Source organism: Pelodiscus sinensis, chromosome 4 (assembly GCF_049634645.1).
Source record: "Pelodiscus sinensis isolate JC-2024 chromosome 4, ASM4963464v1, whole genome shotgun sequence".
Classification (NCBI taxonomy): Eukaryota; Metazoa; Chordata; order Testudines; family Trionychidae; genus Pelodiscus; species Pelodiscus sinensis.
Genome location: NC_134714.1, coordinates 44812344 through 44839766, shown reverse-complemented (window position 1 = coordinate 44839766; position 27423 = coordinate 44812344). Strand labels below are relative to the sequence as shown.

Here is a 27423-nt window from a genome sequence, read left to right as displayed (position 1 = left end):
GACCAGGGCTCTCCTCATGCCCAAGCAGCAAGGAGATGCCCTGCCTGCTGCCCAGCTTTAGGTGCCCTATGCCTAGAGGTTGGAAGGGTCTTCCTCTGTCTGCACTCCTTACCCCACTGTGTGGATCTGGGTGGGGAGATGCAATGTACAGTGTGTATCTCCTATGGCTATACTCTCCACTTACCTTAGGTCAAGGAACACAACTCAGGTCAGTCCCTAGGTTACCTCTGGTCCACACAAACTGGAGAGACCCTCCTTTTTGTTGTTTAAACTACTTTTCCTCAGAAATCATCATGCAACTAAGAAAGCTCCTTGTGCTGGAGGAATCTCACCACATCTTCAGCTCCCGGCATCCTCAGTTCCACTTTGTGTCTCTCTCCCACAGGGTCGGGGACACAGCGCCTCAGCTTGTGCCTTGGCTGGCTCAGAGATCTGTGCTGGGCCTCAGCAACGCTCCCTCAGCTGGGGCACGGCCGGGCGCTGGCACCACATCGCTCCTCGGTCCGCTCCTGTCCTCGCATCATTTCCCCCCTTCAACAAAGGCGCTAACAGCGGCTGGGGGGCTGTGCGGCCCCCGCCCCTCGGTCTCTAGCAGCAAGCGGCCTGGTGGTGGCTCCTGCCTTTGTGTCCGCTTATTTCAAAGGCCAAATGCCCCCAGCCTGCCGGGCCTGTGGGGGACGCCCCATCCCGGGGTTGCCTTCTACACGCCCCTGCCACAGCCCCGCTCAGACCGCCCGGTCTCCGGGCCAGCGGCTGGCTGGGGCGAGTGGCTCCACACCAGCCCCGCAGCCCCGCGCCTGGCTGGGAGCGCTGGACATCAGTGACAACACACGGCCCAGCTGATCCGCAAGGCCCCTCTCCCGGCTGCCCCGATCCCTCCATCCCAGGCAGCCCCCAGGTCCTTGCCGCCTCCGCAGGGCTCCCCCATCTCCCGGGCTCCCCCCGGCCCCGTGTCCCAGGCCGCCTCCCCCCGGCCCCTCCGCTGCCAGTGCCGAGCCTGCCGGCTTTTTGGAATTCCTAATCGCGGCTGGCCCCTGTGATTGGCTGCTCGGCTCTGACCCCACTTGGGCTCCAGGCTGGGCGGATAAAAGGGGCCTGAGCCGGGGGCTCCCGAGCATTCCCGGGAGCGGGCACTAGGGACCGGCCGGCCGCAGCATGACGGGCAAAGCGGGGGACGCGCTCGCCCACAGCCTGCCCAGCAAAGCCAAACCCGACAGCGCGGCCGGTGCGCCTGGGGCCGCGCCTGGGGCAGGGGCCGCCGCCGGGGCCAAGCCCAGCTCCGGGCCCACGCCACCCAGGTGCACCGGCTTCGGCATCCAGGAGATCCTGGGCTTGAACAAGGAGCCGCCCTCGCACCCCCGGTCTGCCCTGGACTCCCTGCCCGCCGGGCACCTGCTGGCGGCCCGCTCCGTGCTCAGCCCCGCCGGCGTAGGCGGCGTGAGCATGGGGCTCCTGGGGGCGGGCAGCATCCCCAGCTTCTACACGCAGCCCACCTTCTTGGAGGTGCTGTCCGACCCCCAGAGCGTGCACCTGCCGCCCCTGGCCAGGGCCCCCGGACAGCTGGACACCAGCCAGACGGCCAGCTCAGGTAGGCTCAGGCTGCTGCGCCTCCATAGCCGGGGCTGCTCCCCGGGGTCTCTGCGCCCGGGTCCGAGGGCTTGGAGCCAGGGCGGCAGAGAAGCCCCCTCCCGGGGTTATTAAAATTCGTTCCAGCTCCAGGGGGATGAATTCGGGGTGGGAGCCCCCGGCCGGCGGGTGCCACATGCGGGGCCCCGGGGGTGCGGGGCGCAGTGGCCGAGGCTTCCCGGAGCCGGAGGGGCGCGGACCCCCGAGGCTCCGGGGCCCCTAATTCGTTTGCGAGCAAATGGAAGCCCCGTCGTCCGTTTGCTAGACGGGAGGATCCGCCCCGCCGCCTGCCCTGCAGCCCCTGGCCAGGCCGGGCGCGCTTCCCCCGCAGCTGCCCGGGGAAAAGTTAGTGAATATCCGACCGATTCCTCCTCCCCCCTTCCCGCAGGGCCGCCCGGCCGCCTACCCCTTGAGACCGCATCGCAAATGCCCATCGGGCACAGGGACCGAGGTGGGCCGAGCCGAACCGGGGCCAAGGGGATCGGACCGAACCGGGCCGAGGGGGGCCGGAGCGGGTCGCCCCATCCCGCCGCCCCTCGGGCAAGCCCGGCCGATCCCTGCCCCACGGCAGAGCCGATTGCATCGAAATCCGGGTCCCGGCGCCCGGTACCCGCCGCTGCTGGGCGAGGCAGGGGGACCCCGAGCTGCCGGAACGGCCCCGGCCAGGGGGGAACGAACAACCCCCGGGCGGCGAATACAGGGCAGGAGCGGCCGGGCGGCTCCGCGAATGGGCCGGCGCCTCCGGCTTGAGCTGGGCGCTTTATTCCCGCAGAGCCCGATCGCGGCGGGTCCCGGGGGCGCGGGCTCAGCGCGGGGATTTTCCGCCTTCCCCGGGGCGGGGGTTTAAATCCCGCCTGGAATTAAAACCCAACGAAACCGGGGGAACCCGGGGCCGAGGCGCCAAAGAACCGGCCCCGCGCAGCCGGGCCCCCGGGGAGCAAAAGGCGGCCGAGCCCCGAGCCACCCCCAGGACTCAGCGCCAAGAGGGCTCAGCCTCGCCCGGCCGGGCCGGGGGCTGCGCGGCGGGATCGCAACGAAATCTCCGCCGAGGCAACGAAACCCCAGGCGAGACCCCCGCGAGGGGCAGAGCAAGGGCCGTGCCAGCCCCTGGCAGCCCGCGCCGGGCAGGGAGCCCGGGACCTGCCCGGGGAGGAGGCGCCGGGAGCCCCTGCGGAGCTGGGAGAGGCGAGTCCCCGAGCCGGTCCTCAATCTGTGCCGCGCTTCTCTTCCCAGACTCCGAGGATGTTTCTTCCAGCGACAGGAAAATGTCCAAATCCTCCTTGAACCAGAGCAAGAAGCGGAAGAAGAGACGGCACAGGTAGGAGAGCCGCCCGGCCCCAGCCTGCCCGCCCCGAGCCCCGGCCTCTGCCAGTCCGGCTCCGCAGGGTAACCCCGGGACCCCACGCCGGCCCCCAGCAGCAGAATCTGCCCCGACCGTGGCTGGTACCTTTAGGCCTTTCGGAGCCGTATTTGTCCTTTCTGTCCCGGGCCCTGGGCGCTACGCAGAGGCACGGGATGGTGCAGCGCCTGCCCCCTCCTCCCCCCCAAGATTTTCAGCCTAGGGCTCCATGAGAGGTTGGATCCGTGCGTGCTGCACCTCGCGGCTGCACGGGGCCTGCACTGGACCAACTGCAATCGGTCGGTGTAACAGGCAAAGGCAGGGGCTAGTGAGGAAGGCTGAAGGGAAAGGACTCTCTGCTTGCGTAGACTTGCTGTACCATTGAGGGGCTTCAAATAAAAGAACATTTCATAAAAATAGAAATACACATGAACGAATGATTGGCAAGCTAGCCACGCCAGGCCCCACACTGGGTCTAACCCTGCCTCCTTTCTGTATTCACTCCCTTCTCCCTCCTCTATGGCAGTCCAAGCACCCTTCAGTAAGAGCTCATTCAGACCATAGGCGCAGGGCTCAGGTCTGAACTGAACTCTGACCAAGAGGGAGGAACCTATCTGAAGGGAACCTTGTATCTTCTGCTCCCCTGTCAAAGGGAGTAGGATTCCGGGGTTTGACTCCAGTTAAGATCCAGCTTATGTTTGCAACTAGAGAGGCACTCTGTTGAAGGGGTTGCAGGGAATTGGGGACATATTTGCACATGAGGTGGTTGTGCCCAAGAGTTAGGAGGTTTGGGGAGGAAATTAATAAAGATATCAATTTTATGACAAAATGTCGGCTTCCTAGAGATCCCCTGACCTGTTTCCTTAATGCTCTGATGAAGGGTCTGCATTTTAAACAGAACAGCAAATTATTCTTTTTAATTGTTGGCAGTGTATTGCACATTATTGGAAATACCTGACCCTTCCACAGATGCAATTATGATGTACTAAAATGTGGATGGTCTTTCTAATAAGAAAAGCTTTCATGCCAAGTATAAAAAGAAGAGAAATGCCACAAAGAGAGGATGAGTATTTACAAATTTGATCATCTTTGCTAGTGGGCTCTGAGGAAGGAAAGGGCTCTTCAGCCAGCAAGGCAGAATCTTTAGCTAGTTTCTTTGAATATTAATCTGATCCTCTATATGTAATATACAGAACAGTATGTTAAAGGGTTATTGTGAGGGTGTCATAAAAAAGCTTGTTTGTTTATATATTTTTTTAAGTTACTCTTGGGGATTTCTTCCCAAGTGCTCTAGATCCAGGCTACTACTTTACTCAGAAGATGTGCAGGTGCTGATAGTTTAAAAATATTTCCTACAGTGACAACCATTTATCCCAGAGCCCTAGAAATGAGAGTAGTGAGGTTATTGAGACTGGACTCTGCAATGCAGTAGAGCAATCTTAGGATCATTTATTAGGCAAATAGCAGCTTCTATCAATCACTTATTTGTTATTAAAGTATTGAAGATGTTCAGAATCAGGGAGAAAAGCTGCAGGGCTAGATGCAGGAGGATGCCTTGTTTAAGGCACTAGCATCATAGAATGGTGATCTAGGTTCAGTTTCCAGTGCTGGTATAGATTATGTGTTGTTTTGCCTCTCATTGCCTCTATTACCCATCTATAAAATTCAGCTAAAAATCACAGAGCTTCACAAACTTTAGGCACTACAGGAATAACTAGAAGCACCTCGCTCAATTTTGGGTCTGCCATGGCCTGGGATATTCAGGACAAAAGGAGGTGGGACGGCCATTTATCAGGGTGGTTTAAGAATAATTAAATCAATCTGCCACAATTCAGGATGGGTGGATTAAAAGATGCCCTAGTGAAAGCCTAGATAGGATACAGTGCAGAAAGAAACTAAATATCCCAGGATGGGTTAGATTCCCTGCTGGAGGTCCTACTCCAATCCAGGGGGATTGACTAGTGACCTATGTGACATACTTTCAAATCAAACAGTTTTATAGTTACCCCATAACCATGAGTAAATATCGACTCATTTCCTTTGTGAACTGGATTGGGTTCAGGGATGGGTGAGATCTCAATTAGGATTGGAATAAAGATCACAATTGGATCAGGACTAGAAATGGATCAAGAGACTGGAAACAGGATTTGGATTTGTTTATAATTTTCAGATTGTTTTAAATAGTAACAAACTTTTTGGTTTTTTTAATAAAAAATAGCTTAAAACTGCCTAATATGTCTGCTCTATCTGTGCAAAGTGATAACTGGGGGAGGGATTATGTATTGTGGTAAAAGGGACTTGGACTAATCAGATGTTTTAAAAGGGAAAATTTAGGATGAATTTCAGGATATATATTCAGCCAGTGAGCTACACTAGGCTTTGGCATCATCTGATGATGGTAGATGCTCCAAGCACCTGGGTCATTTAAAAACTAGAGAATATACAATCAGAAATAATCCCATACTGTGTTGGGAAAAAAGCTAATAGGATGAGCTAATAGGTCTTTTTTTTCATCTCAGTGTCCGTGATTCTACGAGAGCAGGAGAACATAGAGCAGATTTAGGAGTAAATTTAAATAATGATCTGATTGCAGACTGGGTCCCCTGCATTCACAAGCCCCTCTTGTTAATAATGTTATTGATCAGGTGGAATTCTTAGGTTTTCAATGTTGGAATGTAATTCTGAGACTTTCTGTTTTTGCTATTGGGAAGGTGTAGGTTCGTTTGAAACTCTAGTTTATTTTATTGAAAGATTTTTAAAAAGTTCTGAGCACTGTACCTTCTGTCCTTTGGTTTGATTATTTACTTTAAAGGCAAGTCTGATTTAAAAAAAAACCCCATTAGAATGCTGGCAGCAGTGTAGGCTGACAAGACTTAGAAATTGGCATTTCAAAGGGCTTGCAGATAGCCTGATGTTCTGGGAGGATTTTTGCACCAGGGAAGTGAAGAAGGTCTGGGTACCTTACTTCCCCATTGTTGGAATCTTTTTGCATTCCCCTGGAGTTACGCTTTCATCTGTCTCAGCTTCCAGTTGCTGATTTTTTTAAAATTTTCAGTCTGCCCATCCTCCGCTGAGAATGGGGCAAGGTTGGGGCAACTGACCATTCAGGCAGTCAGGAAGGCTTTCCAATGGGTGATGGGGGAATGCAAATCAGGAGGAAGGGAGGGAGATGGGCTGTTCTGGGTTCCCCTGTAGAAGTTGAGGAAGGGAACTGGCAGGGGGTGAGTGGCTGGAGGTAGCATGCATGAGGGGAAGAACTGACCGGTTATAGAAGTGAGAACTGTGAGTAAAACCCTCGGGGACTTGGATGTGAGGGGTTGGTGTGTTTGTAAGCAGAGAGAACCTTGGGAGGGGTGAGATGTTGAGAACAATGCCATTCCTCATTGGTGCCTCAGTGCAATCTTCTGGAGTGTCTGTGTGGCAAACATAAAGAGGACCATAGTGCTTGTAAAAAGGGGAAGAGAGATGCTTCGGTGTCTTTTGGAAAGAAATAATGTCTGAGATCTAATCTAGAAATTGTAAAAGTCATCTCAGTGTTCCTCTCGGGTGGCGGGGGGGAGAAACTGGAAGAGGGGCTGCCTAGAGGAGGCAGTGGCTGTGAGGGAAGGTGACTTGTGACTGTAAAAGAACACAATGTCCTGGCACTTTCTGAGCTTTCTCTTAGCCAAGGGCCTGACCTTCTGTCCACAGAATAACAGTAAAACACAATCTACACATGTTATACAGTTTCTCAGATTTTCTTTTCTTTATTTCTCCATCTCTGACTATTCAGCTTTCTCTGTATTCTGATCATTGAGTTTTACTCCCCTCAGGACAATCTTCACATCTTACCAACTGGAGGAGCTGGAAAAGGCCTTTAATGAGGCCCACTATCCTGATGTCTATGCCAGAGAGATGCTGGCTATGAAAACAGAACTGCCTGAAGACAGGATACAGGTAATCCTACCTCTCTGGGCCCTTAGAACAATCCTTGTATCCCTCCCATCCCAAGAAGTGTTCATTCTATCCCTAAGGAGAGGACGTGGAAGCTTCCAGCATAGATATGGTCCTATTACACTGAATAAAACTCCCCTTATCATAACCAAAACCTCTAGGCTGTCATTTTCTGTGCTTTTTTGCAAAAATCTGTTTGGTGTATGTGTGTGATGTTTTGTATGTGAGGTTGCATTGTGTGCTGCTGTAAGTATGTGTGTGCTATACTGTAGTGTACTGTCTTGTGTGGGTTTTTTTGTTACATTTCATAGCACCTAACTAAAGGTGCACAGGATAATGGATGTATTTTACAATAGGCAGAATAGAAAAATAACCCAAAAATGAGGAGCTGCTGTATTGAAAGTGTCCAAAATGGTCAAATTGCCCTAGATAGCCATGTCTTGCTGCCCCTAAGGAATTCTGTGGACATGGTCAAAGAGGAAACTCCATAGAGACCCAGTCCCAGAACTGAGAAATCCCCAATCTCAGCCTGGTACAAATTGGAGCACTGACATAATGGAACAGCTAGTCTCTCTTCTCCTGGAGGCACAAAGAGGGCTTGATGTCACTGTCTAGAAGTGCATCAGATTGCCTAGTGTAGCCATGAATAAGATTGTATTGTGAACTCAAATATGGGCGAGAATCTAAATTTGTCCTGTGCATGTACCTTTTGTGTTCTTTGTTTCAAGAAAACCTTTGTGGCTCATTTTTCCATTGAACCTTTGCCTTTTTATTTCCCTCTGGCATCATAAAGGGGGCAAAAGCAGCCCTTGGAAAATAGCCCCATTAGATTCCCTGGGTGGCACAGAACTGTCATTTTTCTGAAAAAACTCACAGAATGTCCACACTTCAAGCACGTTTTTGTGCAAAAAAATCGAAAGAACGGAGGGGTTTTTCTAGCCTAGGTATTCCTCATTCTACGAGGAAGAACACCTTTTTGCGGAAGAGCTCTTTCACAAAAAGATGTGTGTGGAAGGGGAAGATGGGTTTTTTGCATGCAAAGAGGAAAAAGCACAGGTGCCCTGATGACCATTCTGTGCATAGCAATCCAAGCTTACTTTCGAGAGAGTGTTCATGCAGTCTGGATGCTCTTTCACAAAAGTGCATCGCTGTTTTCAATGCGCTTTTGCAGTGTGGGACGCGCTCTTGTTCAAGAAGTTTTTGCGGAAGACGTCTTCCAATAAGTGCTTCTTATGCAAGAAGCCTGCAGTGTAGACGTAACCTATGTGTGCAGATGCCCTAAAACAGCTTTGGGCATAGGGCCTGTCAGGGTAGAAAGGGAGGGGGTATGCTTGGAGACTACTGTTCTGTGACTATTATAGGCTGGCAAACAGCCCATAGGCAATCGTTGAGGCCAAAACAGAAGGTAGAAGAATACTTACAACTGCCACAGCTACTGTCCAAGGCGGTGTAAGACCCTGTCAGTCCAAGAATGTGAGGATCACAAAGGTGGCTGAAAGTCACCTCTGCTTTATCTTTCTTGGCCTCTGCTCCTAGTTCCCGTACAAAGCACAGGAACAGAGCAGAAAAAAGTTGAGCCCTTTTGGTGTCACTTACTGCGTGGACCCAGTTTCTGGGCTTGCAGGGTTGAAACTTGGCTTTATTGCTCTGCATACTTGTGGCAGCTGCTTCTCTAGCTGATGCAGCTTGGTCTCTCTGTGAAGGGCTTGGCCTGGGTTCCACACTAAGCTGCTTGTTCTCTTCCCCCCCCTCCCCCAATTCCTTCAACTGTGCACCTCACTCAGATTTGCTCTTCCAGTTTATGCCTTTTTCACTGCTTCTTCCCTGCACCCGGGGGACCAATACACCATTACCTGGCTATATCTTCAGTGCTGGTAGACAGCCCATTCCATGGGCTCACAAGAACCTTAGAGATCAATCAAGGACACAGGATTGATGCTGTAAATTATTGAGGTATGGGAGGGGCAGTGGAGATGGAGGAATGCAGAGAGACTCTCAAACCAAAGAGTTCCACATTTTTTTTTGCAACACATTTTCCTCCACCAAATGCTTGTGCTAATCAAATGTATCATGCTGATAAAGTCAGGTCCAATCCTTCTGTTGTTCTGGCATGACTTCTAGTGATATTACTGATGTTGTCCTAAGTGCTGATTTCCAGCAGGCCTCAAATAATTGATTGACCCATAACCTGAAATGGGAATGGATAGAATAAGGTCTCTTGTTTCTTGTATTCCATGTTGGGATTGCATTGTGATGGGTAGGTCCTGATGCTTCTATCAAGACAGAATTAAATGGAGAGCCAGTTAGATACCTCTTGTGATCTGTGTTATTTAGGAGCTGAATAGCCCCTGACAATTACTACTTCATTCACTGAATTGCTATTTATATTTTACTCTGTCAATAGCCAGTGATAAACTGTTAGGCAACTTCTGTGCCATAATTTGTCATTGTTGTGATCAGCCTGCTCAACTGGAACTAGATTAGACCCAGGTAGAAGGAGCAGCCCCTGTATCAGGAGTGTAATTAGCATCACGCTAGTCGTGACACTGGTATCACAAAGAGGAGGGATCATTAGTGAAACTGGGATAGTATGGGAAATGGTAGGTTTTTGTGACATTATTGGAGGGGGAACATGAGTATCTCATGCCAGGACAGGGATCAGAGAGTTATATACAGTCTCCTAAGAGATTCTGATGCTTTTACATCATGCAGGTTCTCTCCAACGGGCCAGTTCATAACTGTTCCTTTATTGTATATTTTCTTGTGTTTCCCCAGCTGCTTTTCGGTGTTATAAGCTTCTTCACATATTGGGAAGATGATGCTGAAGATTAAAATTAGTACTTGATATTTGGCCTCACTTCCTCCTTTTTAAGCTATGTCTAGTCACACTCTCTTTGGTACTAGCCTGAATAATCTCTCGCATCAGCATTGGGATTTACACCCTCTAAATAGCTGGAGATTGTTAACTTGTTCTCCTCTCCCCACCAATCTCTACTCTCCAACCATTAGTCATTGCTTATCCAAGCTACAATATCTGTTTTTAATCATTTCTCATAAATCAATCTCTCCAACGCCTTTTGGTTTCTCTTTTCTGAGCTCCCTCCAATTTGTCAGTCTTTCTGGAAACAAGGGCTTAAGAGCCTATTTGAACATACTAAATGAGTTTACATCAGTGCTGTATAGCGCGGGACCACTACTTTCCTGAGTCCTTCAGCAGATCTCTCCCCAAACTGGTGTTGACTTGGTTTTGATTCCACATCATATTGCAAAGTCCTGTCTGTCTAAGTCTCCTTTGGACATTCCTGCTTGCCAGGTTTCCCTCTTCCTTTCTGTACTGTGGATTTCAATTTTTTTCCCTAAACTGAATCTTTCCTTATTCCCTGCCCATGTTTCTAATCTTTCCAGGGCCCTCTATTTCTCTGTCCTTATGGGATTTGCAGCTCCTCCCAATTTAGTACCATCTGTGAATTTCATTAACATGCTATACACTCCCTCTTCTAGATCATTAATAAAGAAGTTATATAAGACTGGCCCTAATGCCTATCCCTGCATATTCCCATTGGACCCATCTTGCATATTGCCATTTATCACCACCCTTTGTTTTTATTTACGAATCTACTTTTGGGAGGTTGCAAACAGAGACCAATATTAAAATACATACAGAAGTAAATGGAAACACTGAAATAAAGTGGTGTATTAGAACTATTCACACAAGCACTATCTGCAGCAAAGCACCATGTGTTCTTAACAGGTATCAAATACGGATAGTTTCTTGTTTTGATATCATGTATAGGACATAATAAAAATATTCCCTGGTGCCCAGGCAATGAGATAATATCGATATTAGCTTTTAGGGGAGTGAGATTCCTTTTTGTAAGGATGTCTCATGCTTAAGTGAAGCAGATGCTCATAGAAGAAGCATGAGGGATTCCTCACTGGGCAGCATAAGTAAACCTCCTCTAGCAGGTTCTCTCTCCCCCTCATACTAACTTGCATTTCACAACATATTGGTATTAATGTGTAATCCCATCACACATGTTTGAAAGAGCCTATAGCAGAAATGAAGCAACATTTATCAAAAATAAATTGCTGCCAATCTGTCTGGGGCTAAGCAGGCTGCTACTGGCTATGCCCATGTTTAGGACTAGAGGGTGTGTCTACACTTGACTTGTGAATCTGGTTGGTCTCTTCCCCAAAATATAGGCACTCTGTTATAAGGAACCTAATATTCAACTTTGCCTATATACTTCTTACAGGAAGAGTCCTAGTCTCTTAAATAGATTGTGTGGATTTTAGATGCATTTAAATGCTGATTATCTAAAACATTATATTTTCCAAGTGTGGTAAGCTTCTTGTCGTCAAAGTGCTATTGCCTGTAAAAGGCCAAGTATAGGATTATTTAAATACTGGTATGTTGGTGTAATTAGACTGTTGCTTACTGATCAAAGGAATGTATCTGACCAGTTTTATCAAGAAATTGGGTACATCTAGTAAGACCCTGCCTGTTTACTTTTGGATGGAAATTAGGATTATCTCCTAGGGGAAATGATCAATCATTATAGAAAGTAGAAAGGAATAGAATGTATTTAAGAATTCTGGTAACTCTAGTCAGTATAACCTTCATATGATGAGTAAACAATTATATCACAGCAGGTAAAATTAGACTGTCTAGGAAAAGGGATGTATTCAAATGAGGTATCTAGGATTTGTGGTTCCACAAGGATGCAGTGCTGTTTGGAAGGGTGTGAGCAGTGTCTGCACCATTCTAATAATGGCTTCAACACTGCTGCTAGACAGAAGTGGGTTAAGTTGAGAAACTCCAAACAACTGATGGATTTTTGTGCTAGTACAGAATTATAAAGATGATCTTTTATCTGCCAGCTGTCAAAATAAATTTTAATATCACTCTGCAGTTGTTAAAGAAGTTTAACTGAGATTGGGACTGGAAGAGTGGGGAGAAGGTAATTAATTGCAGGGGGATCAAGAAGGAAGTTCATACTAACAGTGTTTATACAGGAAAATAGAGGTTAAGTATATTCTAGTTATGCAAAACTGCTCTAAAGTGAGGGGCCAAAGGAGGATAATTCAACTGGAGAAAGTCTGAAGAATCTCTGGCTACACACTCCAATACGTAATTCTAATATTACAATATCTAACTGTAAAAATGACGAGCCGTCCTGTGGCACCATAGAGACTAACAAATGTATTAGGTTATGAGCTTTTGTGGGTAAAACCCACTTCGTCAGATGAGTTGGAGTGGAAATTACAGAATCCAGGGTATATATTAGAGCAAAAGAAGTTGCCTGTCAATTGTAGGACCAGTATCGATGAAGCTAATTAAGTCGTGATAGAAATGTAGCCATGTTAGTCTAATTAAGTCAGCATGGATGTCTCTCATTCACAGCATTTGATGTGAAGATGCAAATATCAAAAGCAGGGAAATTTGCCTTTTGATATTCACTTTTGATACTTGCATCTTCACGTGAAATGCTGTGAATGAGACACATCCACCCTATTATGAGATCATCTCTTTTCTGTGTAAGTACCATGTGATAGGTAAAGATCAGATGAGGGAGAAATTTTTCCTGCTCACTAAAACTTTTCTATGCCCTTCTTGAAGGGGGAAACTAGGCCAGCATACGGCACAAAAGCAGGTCATAGTTACACCCAGTGCTTCTTTTTTTGTAAGAAAAAAGGTGCCAGTATTCTGGGGGAAAAGTTGTTGGGGGTGGGGGGGGAGCCGGGGCTGGGGACCGATATGCCGTTGCAGCCCCTTTAAGAGCTGTGTGTCCTGAGTGGGCTTCCGTCGGGAGCCCAGCTGCCCCAGGAAAAGAGGTGCTGCTATGCCCAAGGGGAATGCAATTCATTTAAGTTATGCAGGGAAAATAGGTGCTGTCCCGGGGCGTACCATCACAAAAAAAGGACTGGTTACACTCCTAGTTAAACAACCAGGCTGTGTCCAGACTCAGGGGTTTTTTCGGGAAAAGTAGCCTTTTCCCGAAAAAACTTCCCCTGCGTCCAGACTCAAGCCACGTTCTTTCGAAATTATTTCGAAAGAACGCGGCTTTTCTTTCGATGGCGGTAAACCTCATTTCACGAGGAAGAACGCCTTCTTTCGAAAGTTCCTCTTTCGAAAGAAGGCGTTCTTCAATGTAAATAGGGCTTCCTCGAAAGAGAGCATCCAGACTCGCTGGGTGCTCTCTTTCAAAAAAGCGGATTGCTCTTTCGAAAGATCCGCCTGCAGTCTAGACGCGATCTTTCGAAAGAGGCTCTTTCGAAAGATGCTTTCGAAAGAGCCTCTTTCGAAAGAAGCCTGCAGTCTAGACATAGCCCCAGTGAATATGGTGCAGTTTCAGGTATCAGTTAATTGGGAACCAGCTTTTTTGTTAAAGAACTATTTAGCCTATTCTGTCTCCTCAACAGAGATAACATCATCTAATAATTCCTGGGGCATGGCTAGGGTTGAGTTGTGGGAAGGAGATGTGATGTAGAGTAAGCAAGAAATAAATGGAGTGTCTGGAATATCTCCTCTTAGTGTCATATATTTTTCATGTTTATTATGTAAATTATCCCTATTTAGCTATTAATAACTGATTAGTTTCTTGTAGGCATTGTGGTAGAAGTGAACTTTGGGAAGGAGTTAAAGTGAAAATGGACTCACTTGAGTGGCATTCCATGTGCAAGGGGCTCTGTTATAGTAACATTAATTAATTAATTAATTAATATTTTTGCGACCCAGCTTTCCAGGACTCTATTAAACTACAAATGCATTCAATCTATTGACTTCCTTCAGCTACACAAATTAATGTTCAGAACTCATTTTTTAAATGTTTTAATACCTCATACTGCTGCTTGTTGTTTGCGATTCTGCCTACTAGATGTTAAGGGGCCAGTTTAAAGTAAGAAGCAACACACTCTCACTGCCCATGGAAAAGGGAATGAACTGTGAGTCAGGAGAGACTGTTCCTCTCCCATTTCTCCTTGAGCTGAAGGAGTGAGTTCTTTAGGACCTTGTTAGGGAATAGCTTACTTTACTCCCACCCACTCTTCTGCAACACTGGGTGCCTAGCTCTTGCTTTCCCCACGACAGCTAGGACCATGGTCCAGAAAATATGAGGGAGCTTTCTGCATGGCCGAGTACTGCTGTGACAGTTTAGACATTAGAAAAACAAGTAGTCCAGGACTAGTCACTGTGGTTTTTAAAGTTACAGACTAACCTACCTACCCCTCTGAGAAGTTTAGACACTAGTTTCTCTTGTCAATATATTTTCCTAGAAATAGAAGTTAGGGGTAAAACTTTCAAATCTCCTCAGTCCTGTTTTCAGCAATGACTTTGAAAATCGGACCAAGATGCTCTGGAAAATTTTACTCTAAATCTCTGTGTTAGTTACTTGTCTCTAATCCTCTGATATTTTCCCAACTTTTCATGATCTGAGTTGGAAAAAAAATGGAGGGTGGCCCAATATCTTCAATTGTTGATTCTCATCATCCCCTATGGTGCACGTCAAAGGGACCTGATACGTGGTATGTGTTTGGTCTTTCCCTTAATTGCTTTATTTTTATCAATTTTTCTTCACTGATTTTGTTGAGTTACAGACTTTTTCTCTGATAGATCTCTATAACCTGTCTGATTCTTCTTTGCTAGAATTAAGCCATATTGCCTTTTGGTTGCCCTCTATCTTTCCCTTGTGATTGGATGATGTTTCACCAGTGTTAGGTCCTCTATATAAATATAAAAAAGCATGTTGCCATTCTTGTCCTGAATCCTAACCATTGGGTGCATCAAAACCAGGAGATAAGACCTGGGGCAGATGCAAATTACTCTTGGCATTCCCTGACTTGAAGTCTGTATGGACCACTTTCAGGGGAGAAACCAGAGGCTGAAATGAAGAATAAATTGCTGCAGTGATGCTCTATAGCATAGATGGCTTGTGAGGCCTGCTGCAGGCCTGCTTGGCTAGAGGCAATGAGAACAGACAGGCATCTCCTCACTCTAATCTAAGCAGTGCTAAGGCTGGGAGGGCCTTGAACACTTCTGCGAGCAGATCATGTGCAGTTGGAGACATTAGCTTAGAGCAGCGATGGTCAACTGGGACAAGTGGGTGGGCCTCATGAGTGCCCCTCCTTCATCTCAGTAATTGTTGTAACCAAGATAGCAAAACTATTCTACCATGGGAACCTAACTGTGCCTGAGGGCCTAGAATTTGCGGGGTGTGCTGACTGAACTGTAGCAGTGCTTGATTGGTTGCTGTGGGAATACATGGCTCTCACAATCAATGTGGTGTGCAATCTGCATGCACTGCACTTCATGTGCCCTTGCTTTTTAGTAATACGGGTAGGAAAAAAATGGCACGGATGGAAATCAGCGGAATTTGGCATCTCTGCGAGTGGGCAACACTAAATTGATGGGCCATGCATAGAACTTTGATGGGCTGTTCTTGCATTCCAGATTTCTCCTCCCTCTCCGGGGATTCCTGAGTTAAGGGTTATTTTTAGCCAGTGAGGTTAGCATTGTGGTACCAAAGCAAATCCTGTTTTTGCTGTTTCCTCCTTGTCTTTCTATTCTCTCTTTCTCTCCCTTGGTATTTTTGTCCTGTCTAATGAGTGTGGTGCCTCCCACTTCTGGCTGAAAATGTTCTCAAAATGCTTCTGAATTGGCTCCACTCTTTGCTCCTGGGGAGCTCCTGTTGCTTTATTTGTGTTACAGCAGCAGTTGTGATTGAGGTATCACCATGCTGGGGCTCTATACACACCGGGCGAGATCCATTCTCTGCCTGGAAGATCAGACAGTCTGCACAAATGGATCCTAGTCTGGAAATGCTGAAATTAAGCTTGGACGTGCAGGCCTAGGTCTGCCATCTTGCCTCTTGATGGGCCCAAGTCTCCTTTTACACGGGAGTAACACCAGTGCTTTCAGTGGCGCTGCTTCCCACTTACAGCCTTTTGGACAGTTCCTGATTACATAGCCACTGTTGTTTGCCCTTAAGATACTGTGTGGAGTATGGAGAACTGGGCTTTGAAGACCAGCTGGCATCTAGGAGAGGCATTTACACAGAAGCTGTACTTGCTCATTGCACTGCAGATTAAGGGCCCATCACGCTGACTGGCACCAGAGCAGTTGTGCAAGGAAGAGTGAAGACAGCCTCATGGCACCTTCTCTTCACTTTTGTGCCAGCAGCTGGCTATGATGTGACCCTTGTGCTCAGGTTCTGCTTCTGGCTCATGTTCTTATGGGCTCTAGTTACCTGGCAGGGGAACAGGATGGGATGGGGCACTAGCCAGGGATGGAAGCTGAGCCTCTGGGAGCATCTTCTACATTTTCACCCAGGCTGGTGGCATTATCCCTGTAATGTGAGTCTGCCTGCAAAAGGTAACTCTAGCCCTGAGTACGCAACTCAGAATACTAGTGACATTGGCCAGTGCACACTAGCTGTCTAAGCTAACAGCAAGGCTAATGGAGCAGTGAACTTCCTCAGCCCCTGAATTTCACCAAAGAGTTGCTGTACTGCTACAGGGTGATCAGTTGTATTGTGCATGGCTTCTGCTTAAATTAAGAAGCAGACCTCAGTGAGAAGTTATCCTAAAGCACTATAACAATAAAACTACACTGGACCATGAAATTAACACAAGTGTAGGAGAAAAAGGTGGTGGACTTGAATCTGAGAAATGGGAAGTGATCATGTAACTAAAGGAGATAACAAATCACTCACATGCAAAAGGGAGCACAGGGCATTTCTTGGTACCAAAGCATGGGGTCATACAGCCTTCACATACCTTTAACATTGCTTGCCTATGGGATGACATTAACATCACAAGCTAACACAATGGATGACTGGTTCTGGAGCATCAAGAAAGAAAATGGAAGACTCTAGCAGCTAGCAAGTAAGAAGAGGAGAAGAAGACTCATTGTTGGAGTCACTGCCTATTGATTCCTGTCCTGAAGCAAGGAGATGACACGTACGAAAAGACTGAGACAGATGAAGTACAATCCTTAACAAACCAGAGAGGATAGAGTAAGGAGTACAAGACAGCCCCCACCAAAAGAGGCATGTGAGCCTACTGGATGATTCTATAGTGAAAACCTAGCACAAGATATGGGGAATAGATCAAATACAATAAAATCTGCTGCTTCTTACCTGCCAAAGCTAATGGTGCTGGAAGTGATGGTAGGAATTTCCCATTGATTACAGTCCCCATGGCAACAGCAAAGGACGACTTGGTATGACCAAGAGCCATTTCAGTATCCTGGGAAGACAGAGTGATATTGATCCTCCCAGCAGAGATTCTGCTAGTACCAAGTACAAGAGAAGAAAAGAGAAGGCTGGTACTGAAGCCGCACTGATGTAGGATCTGCCAGTGTTGAGAAGGGCTTGTGAGTTAGCTTTGGAATGCCTTTGGGAAGGTAGAACGGGAAGCAAGCATCACTCAAGCAGAACAAATTTTGATCTCCTAAAAGACACAAGGGGCCTGATGATGCCAGCAAGGCACAGCCCCGAGTAGGGAAGGGTGAAGTGGGAGCTCAGAGAAGCATGGGGCTATGCAGAGTTCTTCAGTATGTAGGCAAAAGGCACACCTAGTTCTGCCCCTTAAGAGGGTGTTGTAAGTGCTTTCTGCCAAGTTGTGCCTTGTGTAGGGCAAGGTGCTTGGCCCTGTCTCCTCAACATGTCAGACAATGTTGTGAGCATGATGGAAACTCATGGGAGTCATCCCACTGACTGGAATGTGCATAGGGGCACCACCTACCTGGAAGAGAGAGGGAAGAGGAGGTGGAGGAGTAGCAAAGTATGGCAGAGCCATTTGCAGTATGAGGGGGCTACAGCTGGACAATGAAGAATGATGGATAATTTGGGGGGAATGCAAAACAAAGCAGAAAGATCCCTCAGACCAGAAGACGATAAGGAGGACACTTTGCTGGCGCAGTTCTTGGTGTTTTCTTCTAAGAGCAGCTGCTGGGGAATTTTGATTATCCATGTGTGCTAAATAACAAACAAAGCCAAGGAAGCCTCATCAACAGGGTCCCCACATTACCCAGAAAACTCCTTTCTGATCCAGAAAGTAGAAGACCACGGCAATGGAGCTTTGGGAAGATGAAGGATATAATAAGAGACAACAAGGGTATGGGTGCACTGCACAGAGAGGGGTTTAACATGGGCAGTAGGTTATATCATTAGCCATGTTGTGTTCTAGCCAAAGTAGAAAAAAACCCGATGCGGTGGAGATCTGTGTGGCAAAGCAACTGAAAGGAGTAAGTCTGAGGAGGGAGATGAATGCTGGGAATGAGGATGCTTCATACACAGAAAGAGCAAGGAGCATACTTCAAGTGGAGAGAATTGAGCAAAAGGTTCAGAAGTCATGAACAGGGCAAAGAAGGCCAAGGCAGAGTGCCTGGTACAAGAGGAAGAGTAGACAAAGACTACATGCCTCTGTCGCCAGAGGCATGTAGATGAGGCTACCAGGCATAGGAAAATGAAGTGGTGATTTAAATAATCGCCGCCTCATTTAAATTTACATGGCTGCCGCGCTGAGCCGATCAGCTGTTTGTCGGCTCAGCGCGGTAGTCTGGACGTGCGGGTGTCGACATCAAAGGCATCATTCCAGGAGGCATACCTGGGTGGTCGACAAATGCCTTTGATGTCGACACCCGCGTGTCCAGACTACCGCGCTGAGCCGACAAACAGCTGATCGGCTCAGCGCGGCAGCCATGTAAATTTAAATGAAGCAGCGATTATTTAAATCGCCGCTTCATTTTCCTATGCCTGGTAGCCTCATCTACATGCCTCTGACAACAGAGGCATGTAGTCTAGACGTAGCTAAAGACAGCAGCTGAGATGTAGGCTGTAGCAGAGCTGTAAAGTGCCCAGACACAGTGAAACTAAATGGCAGTACTTGCCTTTTCTCACTGGTGGTTTCCATTGGTCCGAGAACTCTCCAAAGCTGGCCTGGCCTCAGTCTCCTCTTCTCCCTCGAGGGCAGACTCCTGTTATTAGGGATGATGTTGGGAGGCTCCATACCCCTTTGCCCTCTGCATAGGTTCTGGGTTACATTAGCTGTGAGGTATAAGCAAATCAAGCCAAGAAGGGTGACTGCAAATTTTAAGAACTTTATAAGGCAAACTTCCCCACATTGTCCAGGAGCATAAATAATATAGAATGTTACCAAAGACCTACTATTGATAAAGTTACCAACTCCTTAACCTTAGTGAGCGTCTACACACTGTGCAGTTAGTACCAAATGCATTGTTATTAACAAGAACAAGTGAGATTAGCTACACTATACCATGCTGCTTCAGAGGAGAATCCGCTTTTCCTCTCCTTGGATGTAAGTCCAGCTCCACTCTGACAGTCTCATTCTTTGTTTCTCTTCATCTTGAAGTGCTCCTTAGATTTGATGTTTGCATGTCTAAACCTCTTTGTGCCACGTTTAATCACAAGTGGGCTTTCCTCACCTACTGGGCCCTGACTTTTCCATTAGCCACCTTTGAACTGAAACCAACTGAGGCACTTCTGGGAAATTCTGTCCATTGTAGATGTTAATGGCTCCCATTACCATGACACCTGAGCATTGCACAATCTTTTACAGGTTAAGCCTCCCAATACCTCCCTGTGGGAGAGACGTGCTGTCATCCTCATTATGCAGGTAAGGATGTGAGGCACGGCCAGGCTAAGGGACTTACCCAAGGTCATGCAGGAAAGCTGTGGTAGAGTTAGGGAATTGAATCTGGCTCTCTAGATGGCTTCCAAACCCCTGGATCAACTCACATGCTAATTAATGTTGTGCTAACTGGAGGTGTCATAGACTGATAGTCACCCCTTTGCATTGTAAGCCCGGTATGGAGCTGTGTGCATTCTTTCCCTCCCCCATGCCTCCAGTGCATATTTCACCTGGCATTATTTAAACCTGGATGAGCCTCTGGCTCAGCCCCTCCCCTGCTTCCCTCTACAGTGATTTCCACCCAATGGAGATGAATATTGCACAGAGCAGAACAGTGGGAGCTGGTTAGCAGCATGAGTGTCTTGTAATCTCAATAATCTGTCTTGAAGTGGTGGCTACCATTTAGAGGCTGCTCAAATTCTAGTCCTGGCTCTTAGTGTGTGACCGTGGGGTTATGTTACTTTGCTGTTCTATGTCTCCGTTTCCCCTTTTCTAATGCAGGGGTGATAATATTGACGTATGTCTCAAGGCTGCTGTGATGTTGCACATGGAAATTCCTGGAGACAGTGCTAAGTCTGACTCTGTGCCAGTCACACGGGAGTGCCGCTCAGCTGGGAGCGGCGCAGCGCGCCACGGATGGGGAGGGAGGGGAACTGGGGTGGGGCGCCATGCAGGGAGGGGAAGGGGGCAGGGCTAACCGGAAGGGGGGTGGGAAGCAGAGCTGGGGGAGGATCGGGGGCTGTAGGAGAGGATGGGGGGAGGGAAGCAGCGCTGTTGAGGGAGTGTCCGGGTGGTCAGGGGGGCTGGCTGGCAGGAAGAGGGGGTGGGAAGCAGACCTGGCGAGAGGGGGGGGGGAATGCAGCCACGGGCTGCTTGTTCCCCCACTGGGGCCCAGCTGAGCGCTGCTCAGGTGGGCCCGGTAGGACAGGAAGGGGGGGCGGTGCGGTGATGTATATGGCCAGGGGGGCGGGCCCGTGTACATCACCGCCCCCCCTTCCTCCTCCCGCTGTGGCGCTCAGTGGTGCGCCCATCAGCCAGGCCACCGCGGGGGGGGGGGGGGTGACATAGACAGCCCCGCCCCCTGGCTGTGTACATCACTGCCCCGCCCCTCCTCCCCCGTGGCGGCCCGGCTGAGCGCGCAACACTGATGTACACAGCCAGGGGGCAGGTGACGTACACAGCCAGGAGGCGGGGCTGTGTATGTCACCGCCCCCCTTCCTCTCCCGCTGTGGCACTCAGCTGAGTGCTGCGCCCCTCAGCTGGGCTGCCGGGGGAGCAAGCAGCACAAGGGGCTGTTTGGGCTCCCCCAGGGTGGGAGGGGAAGGGAGAGCGGTGATGTACATGGCCCCGGGCCCAACCATGTATGTCACCACCCCACCCCCCTCCCTTGCAGCAGCCCAGCTGAGCAGGCAGCACTGAGCAGGAAGGGGAAGGGGGGCGGGGAGAGACGGAGGGGAGAGAGAGGCAGGAGGAGGAGGAGAAGAGAAAGGGAGAGTGAGAGGCAGGCGGGGGAGAAGAGAAAGAAAGAGATGGAGAGAGAGGCAGGAGGTGGAGGAGAGCTGAGGGGGGGAGGCAGTAGGAAGAGAGAGAGAGAGAGAGAGAGAGAGAGCGAGCTCAGGAGAGAAGACCTGAAAATCCCGTCTTGTGATGGGCTAATTGGCTAGTTTTGGAATAACAGCCATTATTCCTAAATAACTTTGCTGTGTAAACACACCCTCAGTCACTGGGCCATTGGTATGATGGTACATCTGTGCTGCATGAGAAGAGCAAGAATAGGGTGGCATCAGCAGGCATTGTAGCCCAGATCTTACAATCTCCCCTGCTCCCTAACCTAGGGGATGAACAGGGATGATCGTGGTGGAGTGTTACAGGTGAGAGCCCTCATTCTGGTGGAATAGTGCCCATCTGTGCCTGCAGGGATCTATTCCTGAGGAAAGAGTGAAGCCGGTTTAATGTGACCTCAGCTACCCCTACTATACTCCCACTGGAGGGTCAGTAGTATTCCATGATCGAAGTGATGAAAGATGACACCTGATCTAGCAATATCAGCAAGGCTTGACAAATGGCGGCGAAATCCGCTTGCCAGCCCCGCACTGCGCATGTGCAAGACCTGCATTGCACACGCGTGCGCTGCCGATGAACAGGGCGACTGGCTGAAATCTACTCGCCACGGGCAAGTAGATTCAGTGATTTGTCGAGCCCTGAATATCAGCATGTCCATAAACCTTAAGATTACGTTAGTTTGTCCTGCACTGTTTCCATGCCATGTGCCACTCTGATATCAGCCTGGAAGGGATCCAAGGTGTTGTAGGAGGAGAGGAGCTGGTGTAGTTAGCCTGCAGCAACCTTGTTGGTGAGGTAACCTTGGAAGAAGAGAGATTTCAGTCTGGTCAGTAGTTGGTGTGATCACTAGCTGCAAGGGTCCGTTTCTCACACGAAGGCCAGGCAATTGCATGTTACAAGTTGCTCATAGGTTTACCCTCCCCCTTGAGAGGAGTGGATGAGGGTCCAGAGACAAGGTAGTTGTTACCAATTGCTGGGCCTGGAAGGAAAGACCTTTATCCTGCAGCGTGGTAGGATCCATCTTCCTGGGATCAGTGCTGGGCTTCCTTGTGCTGGGTTTAGGCAAGCCGCGGAGACAGTGCTAGTCATGACTCCTATGATCAGCCATTCAAGCCATGTGCCACCTTTACTACACTCATTTAACTTTTACACCTGCCATAGAAAGTGATTTCACCATAAATAGTGCCAATAATCTTGACATTACATTTAAATGAACAGCAGTAAACGGCTTCCTGGTTTATAAACATGCTGCAACTTCCTTAAACTGCTTAGAAGTTCTGAAGCCAGGTCAGGTCTTCCACTCTTGGGCATGTAGGAGGAGGGTCTGGTACCTATCTGAGACTGGTAGCTGAGCCAAGCCCGTGATTGCACTCCTGGCCAGCAACCATGGCTTGCTAAGGAGTTGTCAACTTTTGCACTTTTATTATTTATTGAGCATCAACAGTGTGATTGGTGATGTGCAGAGAGAGAGAGAGAGCGTCTCTGCCCCAAGAGGTCTGCAGCTTAAATCAGACCCAGATGACACAGTGGGACTAAAAGTGCTGGGGGAAGAAGTGTTTTAAGAAGGGCTTTGACTGAGAAAAGGGAAGCTAACTAAGCTGTGCACAAGCTGAGGGAAGCATAAGGGGGAGGGCTGTGGAAGGAAAGGCGAAGCCAAGAGTAGAAGGAAGCAGTCAGAAGAAAGATACAAAGGCAGGTGTGTTGTCATCAGGAGAAGGGTAGGGAGAATGAGGGCTGAGATGCTGATGGGGCAGAGTCGTTCAAGGCTTTCAAGGTCAGGAAGAGAAACTTCCTCAAGGCAAGAAGGATCCTTCAATCATATTCTCAGCTGCAGAAGGGGAGAGTGATTGTAGGAGCAGTGTTTCCCAGCCTGCAGGCGATAGGGGGAACAGCAACAATGCAGAGGAGGTTACAAGAGAGCCAGCATGTTGATAGAAGTTTTGGTCATAGGTGACTTATGGTAGCCCTCAGGGGGTGCACTGCCCCCTGTGCCCCTGCCAAAATTTTAATTGCTAAATGGGGTGCCCCCTCACATAGCCCCAGAGGGACAGAGAGGGGGTATGTCTACACTACCAGGTCATTTTGAAATAAATAGCCCCCAAAATAACTATTGCAAAATAAGCTTATTCCGCTTCACAAACAGAGTTATTTCGAAATAACAGTCTTAGCAGTGTGGTTGCTCGCTTTGTTATTTTGAAATAAGGGGAGTGCCCTGGGTGCACACTGTCCTGCAGGTACCAGTCACTCCTGGCTTCAGTGGTTGGAATGGAGAGACGGGGGGCGTTGAGATGATATAAAGGAGGGCCTGCCAAGTCTTGTCAAGAGCTGGATATGACAGGAGGGAGCATCTGAAATTTGAGGTTGTCGGGGTGACATTAGGGTTCTCAGTATACTAAATAAAATGAAGCAAGGAGAAAGCTTTGGAAGAGGTATGATAAATTCAGCTTTTGCCTTGTTTGGTTTGAGATGGTTGCAAGACATCTCAGAGAAGTGCCAGTCAGAGATGCCAGGTTAGACAAGGAGACATTATGGATTGAGGTAGATCAGGGTATCATCAAGAGTAGAGATGACAGATGAGACTATGGGAGGAGATTAATCCCCCAAGAAAGAGAGTCAATGGAGAAAAAACATCCAGCAAAGCTCACTAGACACTATACCATGTTCTCTTGGCCATCAGGTGGGGTTTATGATTTCCTGCTGTTTTCTCAGTCAGAGGTCCCTTTTGTTTTATGGGTTGTTATTCTTTAGTACAAGGGAACAGGTCTGGTACACTGTAAAAACAGCAGGAAGCTTGAGACCTGGCTAATATCAGGCCCTGAAGAAATTTGTGGTAAAATGGCTGGATATTGGTATATTTGCAAGAAAAGGGGAGAGTGACTATGAACCAGAGGTGGGGAGAGGTAGAGGACTTCTTAATGTCAACTATTCATTTCCTCCATCTTAGACTCTCATAGATCCATATACATCTGTATCCTAGTGACTATGCAAAATAGATGCCGAGAGAGAGAGATTTTGTTCCTATGTCTCTGTCTGTCTATAATTTGCTTGTGGCCATCTAGTGGACATTTCAGGGTGTGTTTGTGTGTTAGAATAGAATTCCATGCTCACTAAAGTTTATTACTTGAAAGATCTCTGCTGAAATAAGGTGTCAAAGGTACTGAGTGAGATTTGATGTTTGTAAGCCACTCTATCACGGAGACTCAGTAACTTGATCAGCTTCAAGCCTAAAGATCCAGGGATGGACTATGCCTGGATGTGCAGTTATGAAACTTTAATTAAAAAGACAAAAAATGGTCTGTCCATCTCCTACGGATTGGATGCAGAAACTCTTGCATATTTTGTTCCTTCCCACACCACAAAAAACATTTTATAATAGTTTGTGTTTTGTTTAAGCCCATGGACGCTTTTAGAAACTAGAAATAGTTAAAATTTCTGGTTGCATATTCTGATTTCCAATCACATGTCTAAGGTGAAGGAAATCGCTCTTTAGCAGGCATTGCTTTAGGCGTTCATAGAGTAAACAAACTAAGATGATTAATGCAAATAACTAGAGCACATTCTATCTTCTCTCCCCTTGCAAAATGAGAGAATCTTCCTGATACAATTTACTCATAATAGCATCATCAATAATGAATTAATCATATCAATTATAATTAATAAAAAAAGGAAACAGACAAGAATAACTTAGGTCGTGTCTATATTAAACAGAAGATCGACGCTGCAGAGGTCAATCTTCTGGCATTCAATTTAATGGATCTTGTAAGGACCCGCTAAATTGAACACAGAGGGTGCCTCTGTTGATTTTGGAACCCCTTGCAGTCGCAAGGAGTAAGGGAAGTCAACAGCAGAGTTTCTTCCGTTAACCTCCCTCTATGGGGCCACCAGAGAAATTTGGCTAAAGGTACGTGGACTCCAGCTACATATTTACATAGCCCGAGTTGCATATCTTAAGTCAACCTTCTGGTTTAGCATAGACCTGCCCTTAGTCAAGCTCTTATGAAACAATTTTACCCTGAGATACAGCGTATTGTAGCTGAGATTTTGCTGTTGTGGGGATATGGTCACCCCATTGCCAGACTAAGTAGTTTCTGAACACTCACATTTTCCAAGATTTCACAGTGCAGCCATACTTGGTGATGCGACATCACAGGTGGGAGTGTATGGGGGTGTGATGTTCCAAGAGGTGATATTGTGCTCACAGATTGTGATATCTACTGGAGATACGTAGTTTCTGTTTGTCTCATGGTAACATCTTTGCATACAATTTCTTTTGTCCTGTGCTCTGGCAGAAGGAAGGGCTCAGCAGCGAGTTCAGAGAACCTGTGTTGTTCTGCTCTCTGAAGCAAAATACAATGAGCCAGATGATGTTCACATTCATCTTTGGTGAGGATGCTATGTCATCTCTCTATATTTGCTCCAAGCACAGTAACTAGATAACTCATACATGTCTGGGGGACAGGATACTTGACCTCTAAAAACACATGCCTTGGCTACTTGTTACAAAGATGAACTCCCTTAATTGGTAGCAGTAGCAGATCCCTTATCTTCTCTCTGGTTCCAGCTGCTGCCAGGAACACGTCTGTCTGTCTATTGTACTTACATGATCCCCATCACTGTAGAATCTGAGTGTCTTACAATCTTTAATATAGCTATTCTCACACCACTGGGAAGTAGGGTAATACTATTATCCCCATTATACAGGGTGGGAACTGAGGCACAGAGACTACACTTTGCTCTGGAGATGTACATTCTAGCTTGAGTAGACATACCCGTACAGGCTGTGATGGAGCTAGTGTGATAAAACTGGAAGTGGAATCATCACCCTGGTGTGAGTAGTAGGAGTGGGTAGCTGCCCACTTGGCGTGTTGGACAGGTACAAACTCAAGACAGTCAGCCCCACGTGCTTCTCACACAGCCAAGGCTGCTCTTCTATTTTTAGCATGCTAGCTAAATCAGAGCTTGTGTGGGCATGTCTCCTCAAGCTGGAATCTAAACTTCCAGCTCAAAGTGCAGATGTACCCCATGTGTAACTTGCTCAGGGTCACTCAGAAATTCTGTGTACCCACCCAGAGAAATAAAAAAGCAAATTGAAAGAGCCAGACGAATAGCTAGAAACCATCTACTTCAAGACAGACCCAAGAAAACCAACAATAGAACACCACTTGTCATCACCTACAACCCCCAACTTAAACCTGTCCAACACATTATCAATAAACTACAGCCTATATTGGAACAGGATACCATACTCAAAGAGGCTCTGGGAGACAGACCCATAGTCTCCTATAGACAACCACCTAACCTCAAGATGATTCTTACCAACCACCACAGGACATACCACACTAATACCAACCCTGGTACCTTCCCTTGCAACAAACCCCGTTGCCAGCTTTGTCCACATATTCATTCTGCTGATACCATTATTGGACCTAACCAAGTGAGTTATAAGATCAAGAACACATATTCCTGCACATCCAGAAATATAATCTATGCTATCATGTGCCGAAAGTGTCCGTCTGCTATGTACATTGGACAAAAAACTCAGACACTTCGCCAAAGGATTAATGCCCACAAAACAGATATCAGACAAGATCACAAAGAGAAAACAGTTTCTTGCCACTTTAACCAGAAAGGACACTCTCTAAATGACTTAGCCACCTGCATTCTGCTACAAAGACCTTTTACATCTGCACTTGAAAGGGAATCCTCTGAACTGTCATTCATGTTAAAATTCGACACTTGCCAACAAGGACTTAACAAGAATTTGAACTTTCTCACCCATTACCAAGACAGTTTCCCCAATTATCACCTGTAATACCATTAACTCACAAACATCCCACTCTCCCTACCTTTAATATCAGCAATTCACAGACACTTACCTTCCTTCCTCCCCCTTCCCACCCCCCCGCATCCCCCTTCTGTTCTGCAATGTGATTTGTCCTTTTCATATTTGTTCATTTTTTTAAATTGTATCCTTTGGTATATATGGTTGTGACTACTTTCTTCCACTATTTGATCTGAGGAAGTGGGTCTGGCCCACGAAAGCTCATCATCTAATAAACCATCTTGTTAGTCTTTAAAGTGCTACATTGTCCTGCATTTTGGTAATCATCAAGTGATCCATCCTCTGTTGCTCATCCCAGCTCTGGCAAACAGAGGCTAGGGAAGATGTGTACAATCCCGACTATGCCTAAGTTAGCCTGTGCATGCAGCATGAGATTTGATAGTATCTGTGACTTACTTCTCTCAAATTTTGCCAACTTGTACAATATGTACAAATCTCTCCATCAACTGTCAGACAGGGGCACTGCCTG

At 47.6% G+C, this 27423-nt stretch overlaps 1 protein-coding gene across 2 annotated transcripts in view; it reads left to right on the top strand.

Annotated features, from left to right (window-relative positions):
- Window positions 1-1071: 1071 nt before the first annotated feature.
- The window catches only part of VSX2 (visual system homeobox 2), a 41061-nt gene continuing 14709 nt past the window's right edge, over window positions 1072-27423 (top strand). The window contains exons 1-3 of one of the 2 annotated variants that reach the window (XM_075926880.1): window positions 1072-1588; window positions 2860-2944; window positions 6778-6901. In XM_075926880.1, coding sequence (XP_075782995.1) covers window positions 1156-1588; window positions 2860-2944; window positions 6778-6901 — 642 coding nt within the window. In that variant the 5' untranslated portion in view covers window positions 1072-1155. The remainder of the gene's footprint in view (window positions 1589-2859; window positions 2945-6777; window positions 6902-27423) is intronic. The other variant, XM_075926881.1, reaches the window with a different exon arrangement.